The sequence below is a fragment of the Macrobrachium nipponense genome, chromosome 19, assembly GCF_015104395.2.
Source record: "Macrobrachium nipponense isolate FS-2020 chromosome 19, ASM1510439v2, whole genome shotgun sequence".
Classification (NCBI taxonomy): domain Eukaryota; kingdom Metazoa; phylum Arthropoda; class Malacostraca; order Decapoda; family Palaemonidae; genus Macrobrachium; species Macrobrachium nipponense.
In genome coordinates, this window is record NC_061088.1 from 19,001,213 (window position 1) to 19,018,771 (window position 17,559).

A 17,559-nucleotide genomic window follows, 5' to 3' on the forward strand; every position below is an offset into this window, starting at 1 on the left:
CTAACGCCTTAAACTAGGTGTTGATGACATCAGAATACACCTACAGAGCGAAGATTAAAGTTTACCAAAACTGTCCTTAGGTGAACGCTTTAACGATCCTTACGCGAATGCTTAAAATGAGATTCAGACCGTGAAAAGGGCGAAGTAGGTGTTGGAGGGCACAGAACCCCATCGTCCCTAGAACCGATCCGGTTCCCTGGCAGCGGTCACTACCAACTATCGCAGGGCAGTCATAGACTTGGGCTACGTACAAATGAGGACACCAACACCTTACTTCAAACAGGAATGTAAAAAAAGTGCACACTATGGAGGGATTCGGAACGTTCCCGTCACAAACTCAGTTCAATTTATATTAGAACTAAAATTAGGTTTTCCTGAACCAAATGGGGAGCAGACGGTGGAGCCTAAGGAAGTCAATACCAGCACTTCCAAAATGCCTAGTCTCAAAAGGGATAGCTGCAGGTGAAGGGACACTAAGTAGGATAGAACTGACAGGTTAAAGCCTGACCTAAATAATTGCTTTTGCAACCTATCAGTTTCTCTTCTTCCCTATATCTGACATATTCAGACATAAATCTCAATAAATATGATATTGTAATGATACAATTAAGTTTGTTCATACTTACCTGGGACAAGATATCTATAATAGCTGTATTTTTCCGAATCCGACAGAAATTTAAACACTTACGACACACGCAGTGGGAGTCAGGTGGTTAGTACCCATTCCCGCCGCTGGGAGGCGGGTATCAGGAATCATTCCCATTTTCTATTCATAATTTTTATTTCCACTGTCTCCTGAGGGGAGGTGGGTGGGTACTTGATTTATATTATCTGCCAGGTAAGTATGAACAAACTTAATTGTATCATTACAATATCATTTTGTTCATGAAACTTACCTGTCAGATATATATATAGCTGAATCCCACCTTTGGTGGTGGGAGTAGACAGAATAGAAGATTTTAGGAAACATATATATGCAGATAATTGATATCTTGATTCCTTACCTGTTAGCATAGCTGACTTCGTGGTTACTGCCGCGTAAGTCAGCTTGTGCTACTAGAGTTGCCAGCGAGGTAGAGACCTATATAGCTGGTGCACTCCAGATGATCTGTCAACAGGGGCGAGACCACGACGGGACTAGACCATATTGACCATACCATGAGGGCTAAGAAGAAATAAATAAAATATATATAAAAATAAAAAATAATATCACCACCTGACCCACCTAGCCAAAGTTAAGGTGTGTAACTAAGGCTTAAGAGTTAAGAAGTCACTGTTTGTCGGCGACTCAACTACTAAATTAAGAGCTCTTCCTAACCATTTTCTACAGGATAGGATGAGTGGTACTTCTTGCCCCAAGATTGTGTCTGCAGACACGTATGGCCCTAGCGAGCAGCAGATCTCATATGCCATCCTTCACATCTCGGTCAGGGAGTGTGAATTGAACACAGAGTTGCTTCGCTAAAACATGGTACTCAGGATGTTGCTGAGTGCCATGCTCTGTTGAAATGCTTCCGAGGCCGCGCCCTCACCTCGTGAGCATTCAAATCAAAAGATTTCAAATCTTTGTGTCAAACACAAAAGAAGGAGCTTTTTGAAAGACCTCCTTAACAATAAAGCCAGGGTGTTCTTCGATATGGGCAAGTCTGGTCTTTTCGGAACTGCAGATTGTCCGTACGACTTCGACTTTCTTGAGTTTTATGTAGATAAAACTTGAGAGACCTGACAGGGCACAGGACTCTCTCTGGCTCCTGCCCCTAACTTGTGCCATCCTTGCTTCCAAGCTCCTGGCCCAAGGACAAAACGGGTTTCCATTCTTAGGCCATAACGAAAAGCTTAGAGAGCACACCGCCTTGTGTTCTCTAAAGCCAAAACTTGTGACGAGGCTTAAAATCTCACTGACCCTCTTTGTCGTATCTAGGGTGGTTAGAAAAATGCTTCCTGATCACATGCAAGAAGTTAAACAGGTAGGAGAGGTTCGAATGCTTTGACATCAAGAACTTCAGACTATATGTCTAAGTTCCATCTTGAAAGCTTCGATCTGGACATGCACCAGTCAGTCCGTCTGTACAACGTCAGGTGACCGACCAGTGACCAGTCAGACGAATCAAGGACAGCAAGGCTGTACCCTGAAGACCATAAGGCACTATTCTTCGCTGAAGGATGAGTGTCTGGACTGCCTGGGCGATTCAAGCTAAGCAAACCTTGGGGGGTGTATCAACGCAACCCAACGTCGTTAGCGAATCAACTCCTGAGCCACTCCTGACTCGAGCTTCTGGTGCCAGGAGAAAGGAGCGAGGAGCAAAAAGGCGATTCAGTCCCGAAGGACGAATGCTGACAGTCCAACCTGGTCTCATGTTAAACGATCATCGGGGGTGTATAAAACGCAACCGACTTCGTCAACAAGAAACTCAGGGCTACTATATGTCTCCTGATCTCGCACGAGTGTCTGACTCCGAGAAAAACAGGTGAGACAAAAAGTAGATGGTGAGCGAGTTTCGAGATTTCACAGAAACTCAAAGATCAGTGAAGGGCTTTGTTGTTTGACAGAAGCAAATCTCTGAGCCCAAAGGCCGTCAACAACATATTTGCGTATTCTTTAATAGTTGTGACTGCCAGCTTATCCCATTCTTCAAACGGAAAGGGAAGACTGCAATCTTATGCTGTCAAACATCTCGATAGTCTGAACGTAGTCACTCAGAGCGGAGAGGTTATAGGTTACCTTTCGTGTTAAAGGAGACCGACTCTCCTCGGAAAAGGTCCTTGGAAGGACGTGACCTCTGTGAATCTAGGGTCTTGAAGGCCAACATGGGCGATTAGCGTCATTGTCGCTCCCTGTGATGATATAAAAAATCATCTTATTACATTTCCTAAGCGATTGAAAAAGGGGAAAGAGACTAAAAACATCCATCCCGTTCAATATCATAAGGATGGCGTTTAATGTTACCGCTCCCGGATCGAGAATAAGGGAGCAGAGAAGAAGAAGCCTCTTCGTCCTCAACCTAGCGAAGAGATGAATGAAAGGAGGACGTCCCTAAAGTCTCCACAATCTCTCAACATACTTCTAAAGAAAGATTCCACTCGGAAGTCAGTAGTTGCCTGCCTTCGATCGAGACGATTCGAACGGACTTTTGCAATCCTGTAACGAACCTCTAGACTCTAGAGGATCGTTCCATTCTACGCCTGTTGTTATAATAGGCTCTTTCTCGTAAACCCCCCCCCCCCCCGAACCAACCGGGACCGAGAGAGATACTTCCTAAGATATGAGAGAGCTGTGGAAGATCAGAGTTGATATGGACCATGGTTCCAAAAACTCGTTTCGAGGACTGGAGGGACGACTGAATTGCTTCCACTTCTTTCAGATTATGATCCAGGACATCTGAAACCCTCTCCAGATGTCCGGCACCTTCTTTCTATCACCTCAAGAGATACTTACGCACCGAGAGATGTCAGAATCATTCCTAGATCTTTAATAAAATTTCAGTTTCCCGGTAGGAAAAAACTGTAGAGGTCTGAATTGCAGTCTATTCAGGGAAACAAACTTCTTTAGGAAGGAAATGGTCCCCCCCCCCAGCAAGCTCATCCATTCCCTCACACAGTATGTTTACTTCCCTAATAAGGCTGCGCTTTGCCTAAGCAAGAGAGCATATAATAGTGCAATGTTGTGGTAGACTCGTAGTCCTATTTACCGTGCGGTAACGAGCACCGAAAGGAGTAAGATATCTCTGTAGAACATATTAAAGGCCAAACGAATGCAATGTTTATTCATTCATGTAAGAAATCCCCTCAATCTTAGGCTAAAGTCCGTGATTGTAGGGCAGAGATACCAGTTGTCAGTCAATCCCGCAGGAGAGAGAGAGACGTAACTGCCAGCACAGAGATACGGTTAGTCAGTCAATCGCCGGGCAGGAGAGAGAGAGACGTAATCTGCCAGCACAGAGATACGGTTAGTCAGTCAATCCCGCAGGAGAGAGAGACTAACTTAACCTACCGCGCATGACAGCGAACGAGTTGGTACTGGCTCGTTTGGACTGGAGGAGAAGACAGTGACAGCAGCAGCTTACGATCGTCCGTCATAGTCGTCTCTTAACTTTATGCCTGGGTTGCCAGCTACCCTATTCTATGAAGAAAAAGGGGTCCGTTATTTTAGCATAAAGAGACTCTCAAGCTGGTATATTTAAGCGAAACAGAAAACGCTAAATATATAGATGCGTTTGTGTCGTCAGAACACTACCATACAACGTAAAAAGATAAATCGGAAACTCCTGGAAGGCAGGGTAGTAACGATTAAATGTCCTTAAAATGGACCATAGACCTCTCGGTTGCCATCCGAAGAGGTAACTACAGCAAGCGTATATGACTTGAACCAACCAGAAATAAAATAACGCAAGGCAAAATATGAAATTATATCACAATAAAATTTGTTCATACTTACCCTGGCAGACATATATATAGCTGAATTCGGAAATACAGCTACATACATATCTGACAGGCAAGTTTCATGAACAAAACTTAGGAGAATCGAAGCAGTCAGCTCAAGCTTCTTATGTTATTGGACATAAGGGTTCATTGACGTAGTCTACAAGTCTATTTCTTGTACGAGTCTGCGAATGACGAATGAGAGCTCTTCCGAATCTTGTCAATAAGAGCTTTATTCGCTTACGCAATATCAAGTTAATGAGATGTTTGTCAATGAGAACTACAACCCATTTACGGGACAGAGCGCCTCAGTGGCATGGATGGTATGGTGTTGGCGTCCCACCTCGGTGGTCGCGGGTTCGATTCTCAGCCATTCCATTGAGGAGTGAGAGATGTGTATTTCTGGTGATAGAAGTTCACTCTCGACGTGGTTCGGAAGTCACGTAAAGCCGTTGGTCCCGTTGCTGAATAACCACTGGTTCCATGCAACGTAAAAGCACCATACAAACAAACAAACAAACAAACATTTACGGGACAAAGAGATATTTTGTCAATGAGGGGATACCCACTTACTTGACAAAACGATAGTATATTGTCAATGGGGGAAAGTCACTGAATTGACAAAACGTAATCCAGGAAGTCGAGCATTTTATTTTCCGATTCCGTTCTCAAACGAGGAAGGGGCAAGAATCCTGTTAAGAGACTGGGCTTACGTCAGGTAGAACGACGATGTTCAATTCGGCAGCGTAGTCCCGACTAGGAACTAACAAAATCTATCATCTGAAAAGCCCTTTCAGATGGGCTAAAAAGCTGGCAAAATTATCCTGGGAAGAGGAAGAAACTCTCCAACCAGCTTCCTCTCCCGTATCACAACTAATGCCTGCTAAAGCTTAAAATTTATTGGCAGTATGGCAAAGGCAGTCCTGTCTTGCGCTTTCCTGAAGAGCGTACTTTTGATGAGTGCCTTTGCAAGAATCCTACTGAACGTTGCCGAGAGTCCTGACGTGCAGGACATCGAGCCTTTATAACCCGTAACTGCCTTATCGCAAAGTCTTGACTGCGGTAGTGGCAACTTAAATTTATTGGCAGAATGGCAAAGCTTGCGGTAGAGCAAACGAGAATTTCCCTTGAGCTTTCCTTAACTCCATCCACCTATGCGAAACGCAATATTAATTGACAGAGACCTCTTGAATTCACGAAACCCGATGTCTTGCTGGGTTTCGAAGAAGTTGTCTGTTCACTTTAAGCTTACTCCGAAGCACTGCCTACTTCACATTCTTTGCAGGTGAGGTAGAAGGTATCATCGAGGTAGAGGTAAAAATTCTTTAAGCCCAAATCTGAAACAAGAGCTTGAAGAGTTCAACAGAAACGTTCAGCCAGGCGACACAACCTGGCGTGCGCTGGTGCACGCTCGGCGTCCACTGGAGCGCGCGGCCTCGGCGTCCGGGGGGCTGGACGCGCGTCGGCGTCCACTGGCGCGCACGCTCGGCGTCCACTGGCGCGCGCTTGGCGTGCACCCGCGCGCCCCTGGCTTGGCGTCCGCTCTCAAAAGCTTACTGCTACTATGACTTCTTTTACGTATTTCTCGGTGGAAAGACGGACACGAGTTCAGGCGACGTTCGCCTTCTTACTTCTCACTGAAATGCATAACGAGAGAGAGAGAGAGAGACGTGAAGCGTCCTCTTCTATAAAGCTTCTATTTAGAGGGCGCGAGTCCATCCGAAAGCTCCAACCCCTGCGCGGGAGGACGCTTCGGAGGACGAGAAGCAATCCTTCAGGATTCGTGCACGTTCAACGCACTTAGGCAGTCTGGGGATTTTCATCAGAAACTGCCGAAGGCACGCCAGATCGGTGGGGTTCCTCGTAACCCTCCTTCGGCTTTCGACATGCTCTCTCCCTGGTTCTGGGAGTCAAGCAGAGGTCCCGGCCTAGAGGCGAAACGAGGCCGATCTGACGCACCCTCCACTACACAAGGGGTATCACTGCATTCTTTGCACTTCACTTTTACTCTCTAAAGCAAGCACTTTCGATTCTAAGTTACGAATCGAAGGAGTATCAGAGAAAGGGGCAATTTCTCTACAGACACTGCTTAGGGCCCGAAGGCAACACTGCAGGGTTAGGAGTAACAATTACAGAAGTAGCACTTCACAGCAATGAAGGAGAGCGAGCATCTCTCGTAGACATATACATAGCCCGTAGGCCATACTACAGGTTATGCAAAATAAAGTCTACAGGAAGGTTAGCAGGTTCACTACCCTGACTTTTTTGTTAATGATTAATTGCGTACATACGAATCATACGTCTTCCTTACGGAATTAGACATGTTTACTGATTAATTTGCGTACATACGAATCATACGTCTTCCTTACGGAATAGACAAAGTCTCACACTCCTTACATGACAAATCTCAACAAAGAAGCAAGACCCATACCCTCGTACATACCAAGTGCGAATCTACCGAAGCTTTCGGTAGCCACACCCTATCTTTGCAGACAACCCCGTCTGAAACTAGCCTAACTAGATTCAGATATTTTATGCAAAAATGAATCAAATTCAAATCAATTTAAGATAGCGTATGCCTAGCCACAAATCCAAGTAAATAAATCAAATGACAATTAGGATACTTAGCGGCAATGAAGTTTCCAAAATCCTAAGACGGAGGTACTGAAAACAGGTGTTTTCAGCACCGGCGACAGAAAAATTATGAATAGAAAAATGGGAATGATTCCTGATACCCGCCTCCCAGCGGCGGGAATGGGTACTAACCACCTGACTCCCACTGCGTGTGTCGTAAGTGTTTAAATTTCTGTCGGATTCGGAAAAATACAGCTATATATATATCTGACAGGTAAGTTTCATGAACAAACCCTACATTCTTCACATCTAGTACCAAGATCACACACTGTACCCTTGCAACTGGTACAAGCAGAATGTTGATCTACTTCAAATTTCAACATCCTGCTTACACCAGAATCACTTGTACATAGCCTGATGTTATTTATTGGTTTTGCTTCCGGTGGAAGATATCCTTGGAAAATTAAATTACAATACCGTAAATAGGTGTAAAACAGCCAAACTTCATAGAATACCAACAATTGCCTAACCGCAATGGCGGCAAGGAGAATTCTGACAAGAGCTAAAACATTTGAAACACCCCTGGTGGAGAACAGGTAAACTTGACAGTCATTCAGGCACGACACCCAAAACATCTGAGTAGAACGGTGTTAGTGAAAGAATGAACAGAACATTGATAGAGCTAGTCACAGCAATGTTGATTGATTCAGGGTTGCCTCATACATTTTGGACAGAGGCATTGTCAACTACTTGTTATCTGAAAAACAGAAGTCCTGCTAGAGCACTTCAAGGTATGACACCTTATCAGGCATTTACTGGAATTAAGCCCAATGTTACACATTCTAGAGTTTTTGGGTGTGTTTGTTATGCTCATATTCCTAAAGATAAAAGGAAAAAAATAGCTCAAAAGCCATAAAGTGTATCTTTCTTGGTTATGGTTCTGATGTCAAAGGGGTATAAATTGTATGACTTAGCCAAGAAGAGAATATTATAGTCAATGTTATTTTCAATAAGGAACAGCATGACGTTCAGAAGGAGAAATTTATATTAAGAGTTTGAAATGCCTATTATTGAGATATCTCATCCACCAGATAGTGCTTCAGAGGATGATGAAAATGAACGGCATGAAGCTACAGTAAGGCGGCCAGTAAGAGAGAGAGCATTGGATTAATGGAATGAGCGAGGAAATTAAATCTATTCATGATAATGATGTTTATGATTTAGTTGAACTTCAAGAGGGTAGAAAAGCCTCCAACAGTACATGGTTTTTTAAAAGGAAAATGTCAAGTGATGGTTCTATTGAACAAAATAAAGCTCGTCTTGTCGCTGGCTGTGTTTTGCTGACCCACTGTAGTTAACCATGGTAACTTCCACAAATGATCATAACAAGGTTGTCAGACCTAATATGCAGGAGAGGATGATTTGAGAGAGGAGGAGGATAGTCAACTGGAAATACTAGATGCCATACCCGAAGGACATTACTACCCACATTTCTGCTCTGTGCAATTGCCATTTGGCCCAATGGCCCACCAGGCATCCCCCCAGTTGATCAACCATTCCTCAAAAAAATCCTCCCAGACTTCCATACCATGCACCAACAAACATATTGCTCTCTATTTTTCATCATGGTAAAATCTCCCTTTCCTTCACGTGTGCTGCTGCTACAAAATTTAACAGGGAACCATTTTTCTATTACATATAGGTTACTAATATGTATACTAGAGTATTTTAATCCGCTTACAGACAATAATTATGAGACACCACACCCACAGTACAGTCGGATTATTTTTCAGAATGAGCTGAAAAGCCAAACGGGGAGAAAGCAAGGGAAAAAGTTGGCTATCTGAAGCTGAATCTCTTCAAAAAAGATGAAAGGGTCATAACTCACCAGCATGGAAATCAGCAACAACATTCTCAAGGATTGATATGATAGTGTCGGCTAAGGCTAAACCATTTGAAGGCCATTCTGCTTTCTCTATAAATTCCAGATCTCTGTACAATGGAAAAACATTTGAGTCAGGTGCTATCCATCATGAAAAATATCAAGGAAAATTGAATTGTCCAAAAAAAATAAATAAATAATGGATTCACCACTATTAATAGTCTAACCAGACAAATGAAGTTAAAATGTATAGTGGCTTTTTTTGCTTTACATAATCAAATACATACTAACAACCAACATTCACAAATTAATTAACAAATTATAATTTCCATAATGAAGATTCTGATATTTTTTAAGTGTTTATCAAAGCTCTGATAATTGCTGCTATGACATCAGGATAACACACTAACAATATGGTAACAATGTTGAATTGCAATCTATAGCACTTGGAACTAGGTAATCACTGGGTTGTGTTCGTTTGCATGATTGTATTAATTTGAGTCCTTATGATATGCTTTGATGATGTACTAATAAACCACCATAAGTCATAACAAATAACAATAATGCATGAATTTACCTTTTCATACACAAACTGCTGTCTAGGCTTATAATAATCACAAGTTTAGGATAGACAATTTCTAAAATTCAGGTAAATTCTTATTCAATGGTGTAGTTACATGGAGTAAGCATCCATCAAGTCCACTGATACCAACTAATCTTCTTGCTGAACTGGCACTCTCTCTTGTGAATGGAGTCAAGTGAACGTAATGATTCAAATTGGAGACATCCAGTACCAGTCTCCATCCTAAAGCTTTTGGAACCAGAAACAGGTGATTGTAGAACCCTGGCAATGCATCCAAGACTATTTCCACAGCTCCTTTTAACCTAAGAGTCTACAGCAGAACCCCATATTCGTGCCACTGCAAATAGCTAAATTCTACGTATACTTGAAACCATTCTAAAAACTCTTAGAACTGCCTATTTTGATAGTTAAAAAAAAAAAAAAAACTCTAATATCCTTTATCCCTGGAGTATTTTAATCGTTTTATCACAGAAGTGCATTTAGTCACAAAAATTTTATAAAAATACATACAGTTATATGCATATATTTTTCGGTGAAAAATACTGTGAACAGATGAATTTTCTATGAATAATGGGTATATATGGTCCATAGAAAAATCTATGAAAAGGAGAGTCCGCGAATCAAGAGTCCATGAATGCTGGGGGTTTACTGTACTTCCTCCCATATGATCTGGCACTTGTTTTTGTGTAGATAAGAGGGATACTCCAAAGAAGTGGCTAGAGGAGCCAGAGAGAGAGAGGGGATGCTGTATCCCTTCCTTAGTAACTCCATCACCCAGGAATCTGCCGCAAGATCTTGCCAAATTAAATAAAAGAGGCCCAATCTCCCTCCTACTGGGGTGGGGACTGGGGGGTTTGATGTACGGACTACTTATAAGGAGCTGGATTTTTTATATAGGATGCATATTGTCCTTCCTGAAAGCCAAAAGGGCTTTCATGAAGGCTCAAGGGCCCGATGACTTCCTGATTTGCCTAGGGAAGCCCTTGAAACTGTGTGTTAACTGCCCAAGTGGCTGTTGCTGTGGTTGTGCATGCCCGAATATTTGAGAGCTATGCAATGATTGGTTTTCACTTTGTCAACTTCTTGTTGCACTTTTGTACAGGCAGTCTCTGGTTATCAATGGACTTGGTAATGGCAATCCAGTTTTATGAGGCTTGTCTAGAGCCATAAAATCGGCAATTTATAGCACCATAATGCGGTGAGTTCTGGTTTTCAGTGCCAATAAATCACCGAGTTTTGGTTGATGGCAGTTTTCTCTTATCAGCACCCTACTGAGAACGGAACCCCAACCAATGACGGGGGACTGCCTGTTAAGTCCAGATAAAAATGTAAGGGGTGATGTACGATAACACTGGCCTTCTGAGTCGAAGGGACACAGGGAGCATTAGTTAAGGCGTGCACACACAAAAATATCACCAAATCACTCCCCAAGTGTTATTTCTCTTAAGGAAGCATGGACACAATCTTTCTTACAATTTTATTTATGGCTGATATAGGGCAACTTTCTAGTACCACAAGACATAGCTCTCTTTCTCACAAAGAGGGGAAGAAAAGGAGAAGAACTTTTTGGAGAAACTTTCTGATGGAGCAACTTGGCTACTAAATCATATCTGTTCAGTGTGGACTTAACCCGTTTTGGAGACGGAAGGGGATCTGCCTTAGCTTCCAGCCTAGTAATCCTAAGGAACCTCTAATCCGAACTACTGGTTCTCAAAGAAATCAGGAAATTTGCAAGCACAGATCTTAATCAGGAAAGAGAAGCATTACTAGGAAAACACAGAGCAGAAAGAGCTACTATTGAAAGGTAGTGAAAAAAGGAGAAACTTACTCCTAAACCCACTTCCTGTCCTATAATTAGAATCTTGTCTGTCTTCTTCTATGCTTATCTGCTTCTCATATCTGCTTATACTTCATACAAATATTCATTATTTTAGTTAATTCATCTGATCGTTGTTCCTGCATATAACACATTGGTTGTGACTGTTGTAAACTGAAGAGTAAATGCCGGGTATTGTACCCTCTTACCTTACAGACTCAAAACAACTTGTCTTTCTCCTCTTTAGATAACATTCTATACAATAACAAAAATAAAAAATAATAAAAACCAATCACAATTCAGATAACGATTTAATAATCATTGAATGAAATCATGTATACACTCTTCCATACATCCTTGCAGGTTGACAACAGAAAAAAACTGACTGGGAAACCATAGACGCTCAAACTACCTGAAAGGGATGGGTCTATAGATAGTTCAACTAAACTATCCTATTAATCTTTTACTTTTACCAAAACTATTGCCCTCCGCCTGATGCAGGAATACAGCTATCATAATAGAGATAAGATTCTTTTCAAAAATGAGTTAACCTCAGATCCCGCACACCTTGACAATTACTGGATTAAATAACAGCAACATGCATAAAACACTCCATGACTTACTTCACACGTTTGTCACCCCACATTGCAATAACTTCCATTGAGTCTGGGCAAAGCTTTACCAAATCTGAGAAGACATTTCTAGGTAGCCAGGTACATAACTTGTCAGACTGCATATTAAATGGGAAAGACGACAAGATTTCAAACACTTTATCAATGTCTATAGATGAGCCAAACTCGTAAAGATGTCGGTGCCAAACAGTAGACGCTACATCTAAATTACCCTGAAATAACACAGAGTACTGAATAAAATTACTGATATTAACAGTAATAAGAGTAATAACTTTAATCCTAATATTAAAAATGAAAGCTTTAATCCTAATATTAAAAATGAAAGAAGTCAGTTAGTGTCAAGTTCTCAAACTCTGCTAGTACCAGTGAGGACTATCATTGCAACATACCTGGGACATGGTGATATATATTATAAAAATAAACTTCATTATAGGACATATTAAATGTTACATAAAAATACATGGAAAACTATTTTCATCTATAATTCTTCTCAATTTGATTTAAATTTTTATTTAATCAACTTCAATAAAAACAAAGCTAAACATTTTTCTGGGAGACTGTAATGCCTTAGAAATTGGCCAAGCTGGAAAACTCATAATGCCTCATTTTGTCGAAACAAAATAAAACTGGGTGAAAACTCTCATAAAAACTAACTATAGACCCTACTTCCAAAAATATATTGTCAAATACCTGTAAAAACCTTAATTAAAACGGAGACCACACTATATTTTTAAATTAAAAAAAAATACAATCTTGCAAAACCTCAAACAGACTTTGCCATAAGTAAGTTCATTACCTCTGAAGATGTAAAATAAATTCTTCCAGCATGTCAGTGCGAGAGAATGCTAACCAATGTTGGATATCAGAGGCAGGGAAGATAGTTTCAAAAGTTCTCAACCTGTAAGTACTTTCACTGACTTGCTGCATTAAACTACTCAGCTTGTCCCCCTCTTCTGACTAAAATGAATAAATAAGAAAAAAATTCATTCATCTTTAAATCAAGCTAAAACAATTTAAATGCTATATTACTGCTAACTTGCAACTATTGTATATGATATTCATAATTTTTTTGTAAAATTACATTATAACACTAAGATAGAAGAAAACATTAAAAGGACAATTAGGATATTTATGTTAAAGACAAAACCATTCAAAGAAGTGGTCTCTGTTCCTGTTGCAATGCTAAATTATGATTTTACACCATCATCTACAGAGATCTTAACCCTTTAATGCCAATTGGACGTATTAAACGTCGACAAAAAGTCTGTCGGGTGCCAAACCGACGTATGGTACATTGACGAAAATTTTTTTTTAAATTCGCGGAAAAATAGTTATAGGTCTACTAGGCAAAAACGTTTGAATCGTGCGCCTCAAGGGATGCTGGGAGCTCACGGATCAAGCTGTTATTTTGCTTACAAGCGTAACGAAATGCCTTCTTCTCGCGCCCGCCAGCATCAGCGACGCGTCATCATGAGAGCGATCTTTTGTCACAATCATGTTTTGCCAAAAACCATGCCCGAGCACGTGTGCGTGCACAGGCACGTAGAAGGTTGGAGCGTCGCGCCAGCCAAGGTGAAGGCCAGTCGTCCGAGAGCGACGACGGTATCGTCGGAGGACCCCACCCCACCTAACATGCATCCATTCACGGCAGTACCTGGACTCACCGTACCTGTTCCTCTCACTGCTCTGGGGTTCATTCAGCTGTTCCTTATGTGGGAATTGCTGGAATGCCTGGTAGCAGAGACGGTGGATTACGCTCAGTACTGCCGTGACAAACTACGGACGACATTGTCATATCGCTGGCGGGGCTGCAACCTCACCGACATGGCGCAATTTTTGGGGCTCCACGTTTTTTTTTGGAATGATGCCTGCTGCCGACGTCAGGCAATATTGGAGACGGGATTTTTTTTTTTGTTCGCCCCATGTGCCCGTGTGCCTCGTTGATAGTTTCTGTTCGTTGGACAAGTATTTCAACGCCTTCAACTGAAGGGTTATACCCCGGAATAACCCAGATTGCCTCATCTTAGTCCGCCCAGTGTTGGAGTACATTCGTGAACGGTGCCAAATTCTCATGGTTCCTGGCTAGAACCTTTCTTTGGATGAGGGGATGATGCCTTAAAAAGGACGTCTGAGCATAAAAGTGTACGACCCCAAGAAGCCGAAGAAATATGGTGTGAAATTGTTCTTTATTACGGAGTCCAACACTGGATGCGTCATGGACTTCTCTGTGTGTTCCGGGGTCTTCTCCACGCTGTGTGACACTGTGTTCAGTCTTGTGGATGGTTTCCGTAACCAGGGATACCACCTGTTTATGGATAATTATTATAACTCGGTATCCCTGGCCCAGGAACTGTATGAAGCAGGTGTGCACGTCAGTGGTACCCTTCAGTTGGTGCGTGAGGCCCCGAATGTCCTCAAGAGGTTCACTAGCTATCGGCAACATCTGGCAAGAGGAGAGACAGAGTGGCGGCGGAAGGGAGCTGTCATCGTCATCTGTTGGGACGGGGTCCGACTCATCCCCATGATTACGACGAGTCATGAACCCATACAAGAAGAGATCGTCCAGCGGAAGAAGACACGTCGGCAGGGCCGAGTTATGTATGAGGAGTTTCGTGTCGAGCGGCCTACCGTCACTGGGCACTACAATAGGCACATGGGAGGAGTTGATCTCTTTGATCAACTCATTCAGTATTATCCCTTCGCCAGGAGAACCAAGAGGTGGACACAAAAGCTCCTCAAATACATTCTTCAGTTGGCCCTCCAGAATGCCTACATCCTCTACTGTGGGTACTAAAATCCAGACCTCCGGAGGTTGTCTCACATCCAGTTTCTCGAGGTAGCCGGGAATGCCCTCATCAACTTTAATCCCGATGAGTAGCCTTCCATCACTGGCCCCCTGCCTCGAGCTGCAGATCTGCCTTCTAGAGGTAAAGGGCAGATGTTAGGAGGGCCAAACTTCGGTCGTGCCTGCTCCTTGGCCACTCGCTGCTGCCGGACCGCCCTTGATGATCCCGCCCCTGCTCAGATTATGACTTCTCGTCGGATAGTGGACCCCGTGTGTCGGCTGCAGCCAGGGGATCACACACTGGAGCTCCTACAAGGGCACAGGCAGAAACGAGCTCTTTGCAGGTTCGGGGAGTGTGACCACAAGTACCACACTGCTGTCATATATTGGAGTGCGCCTACCCTAAGGACAACAGAGGGCGCAGAGGGCTGCCGCCCTTCTTCCTCCTCCACCTGTACCTCGTCATGTCAAGAGGAAAAAATGCAAGACTCTTCAATGGAGGAGGGAGACAACAAGAATAGAACGAAGAGTCAGGATTATGAGTGAGTAATCTGTATTGATTTTATATTTAGTTTTATATTTATTACAAGTTTTTATATATCTGTATTTATTGATATATTTTATACATTACTATTTCATTTTATGCAAAAAGAAAAGCTTCACCTGCATTCCTTTTAGTTATGTATTCGTGCCAGAATAAAAAAAAATATAATACGTATATATATGTATATATATATATATATATGTGTGTGTGTGTGTGTGTGTGTATGTATATATCTGTATATATATATTGGTATTTTTGGGTAAGCAAAAAATCTAACATTGTATCTGCGGCTTGCAGATACAAACAAGCAGAAAGAAGAGAAGAACCTCTCGTTTGGCTGCTGGACCGGAACCCAACATTCGTGTTTCACCTCGCCCAACACCTGAGAAGAGATGTCACGTAGCAATTCACAATCTGCGCTCATTGGTAACGCTAGACGCCATAGTGGAGAGAGTCAAGTTTCTCACTGGCTCTGACCCACTCATCTCTCACGAACTCCCATGCAGAAGTAAACAAAGTGGCTTACAGGATTACCTGCCTATTTCAACACCTCGACGTTCTTAAAAGCGAGAATTTCAGTCCTAATATATTAGTTTCAAGATATAACCTAATCCGGGACCAACCAGCCCCAGGGGAACTTACTGACACTCCAACCAAGGTCATTTCCACCGCAAGTGCCAGCCAACCACCCACCGCGAGTGACTGCCCACTCCCCCATCCACCCAAATGATCAGCGCATTCATCTCCCATCTTCGTGAGTAGCCATGGATACATTAAACATAATCTCTTGGAATATTTTTGGCCTCAAGCGGAACATTCCTCTCCTAAACATGTTCTGCAAAAATTTCAACGGCATCATTGCATTGCAAGAAACGTTCCTCTGGCCACATGACCTTGTCATCTGCAATTCAATTCATGAAGACTTCAGAACCTTCTTGACTTCATCGATGCAAGTTACAGATCAAATCATAGCCGGTCGCCCGAAAGGGGAATTTTCTTTCCTGTGGCACAAATCGTTAGACAATATGATAAAGGTGATGACCTACAGGAGTGACAGATTGCTGGGGCTTCAAGTGACAGTAGGGAATTCTAAAATCCTAATAATTAATGTTTATATGCCATGGGAAAATAACAATAATTTTGATCATTACTGCATGATCCTAGGGGAGTTACACAGTATTATTCATGATTCTCCTGCTGATCATATTTGTATAATAGGGGACCTTACTTCTCACCCCACAAAACAATTTTATAATGAACTTACTCGCTTCTGTTAAAACCATGCTCTCCAAATTAGCGATGTAATGCTCCTCCCTCTCTCCCTCCTATTCATATGTACATAACAGAGCGGACGCAATTACAACCTCCTGGCTGGACCACTGCATCACATCTCCACAACTTCATGATTCTATTATAACCTGCAATATTCGCTACGATCTTACAACGGGCTACGATCACATCCCATTACAGGGGTCATTCAGTACCCCATCCCTCTCTACCATGAACCTACTAAATGACCGCCCACCAGCAGTAAACTGGGATTCTAAAAATCAACAGAAAACCCAGAGTACTTTAGGCGACCACGGAAACCAGGTTACGGTCAATAGTTCAACCGGCAGATGCCTTGCCTTACTTTGTACCAACACAAATTGTAGAAATGACCACCACAGGAGGGATCTGAATGAATTCTATTCGAACATAATCTCCGCTGTGCTTGCTTCGGGCAGGACTGCCTATAGATTTCGCCAAGGTAATTCTCGTAATATACCTGGTTGGAATGACTTGGTTAAAGATCTGTATACATACATACTCACGAGAAATGTTTTTATTGTGGAGGCAAAATGGTAGCCCGAGGGAAGGACACACTGCATTACTAATGAGGCAGGCGAGAGCACAATTCAAACTTTCTCTTAAGCACTGCAGGTTAATGAAAACAACTAAGAGCCGATGCAATGTCTAGAAACTTAGAATCTGGTGATTACCCTCATCTTTGGAAAGATATCCAGTCCTTAAATCCCAAAACTAAAAAGCTATCACAGAGAGTAGGGGAAGCAGTCGGAGACAAAGCTATCGCAAGTATGTGGGGCGATCACATCAACATATCCTGAATTGCATAAATGATCAAGCCTCCCTCCAAAGGGATGTAGATAACCTCCTTATTGACAACATTCAATTTCATTTTGCAGACCGTATTACGCCAGGTAACATCAACGATGCCATAAACAGCCTGCCTAATAATAAATTGCCCAGCTGTGATGGTCTTCCTGCCGAGGCTTTCAAATTCTGCCATCCGATTAATTTACATTTTGCTAGCTGCCCTATTC

At 42.4% G+C, this 17,559-nt stretch overlaps 2 protein-coding genes across 2 annotated transcripts in view; one reads left to right on the forward strand and one right to left on the reverse strand.

Moving 5' to 3' along the window:
* Window positions 1–7,376, reverse strand: part of LOC135218909 (uncharacterized) — a 54,599-nt gene extending 47,223 nt beyond the window's left edge. Inside the window, exon 1 of the mRNA XM_064255355.1 lies at window positions 7,287–7,376. Within this exon, the coding sequence (XP_064111425.1) occupies window positions 7,287–7,376 (90 nt within the window). The remainder of the gene's footprint in view (window positions 1–7,286) is intronic.
* The window catches only part of LOC135214550 (uncharacterized), a gene marked incomplete in the record, with an annotated part of 215,355 nt that overhangs the window by 86,939 nt on the left and 110,857 nt on the right, over window positions 1–17,559 (forward strand).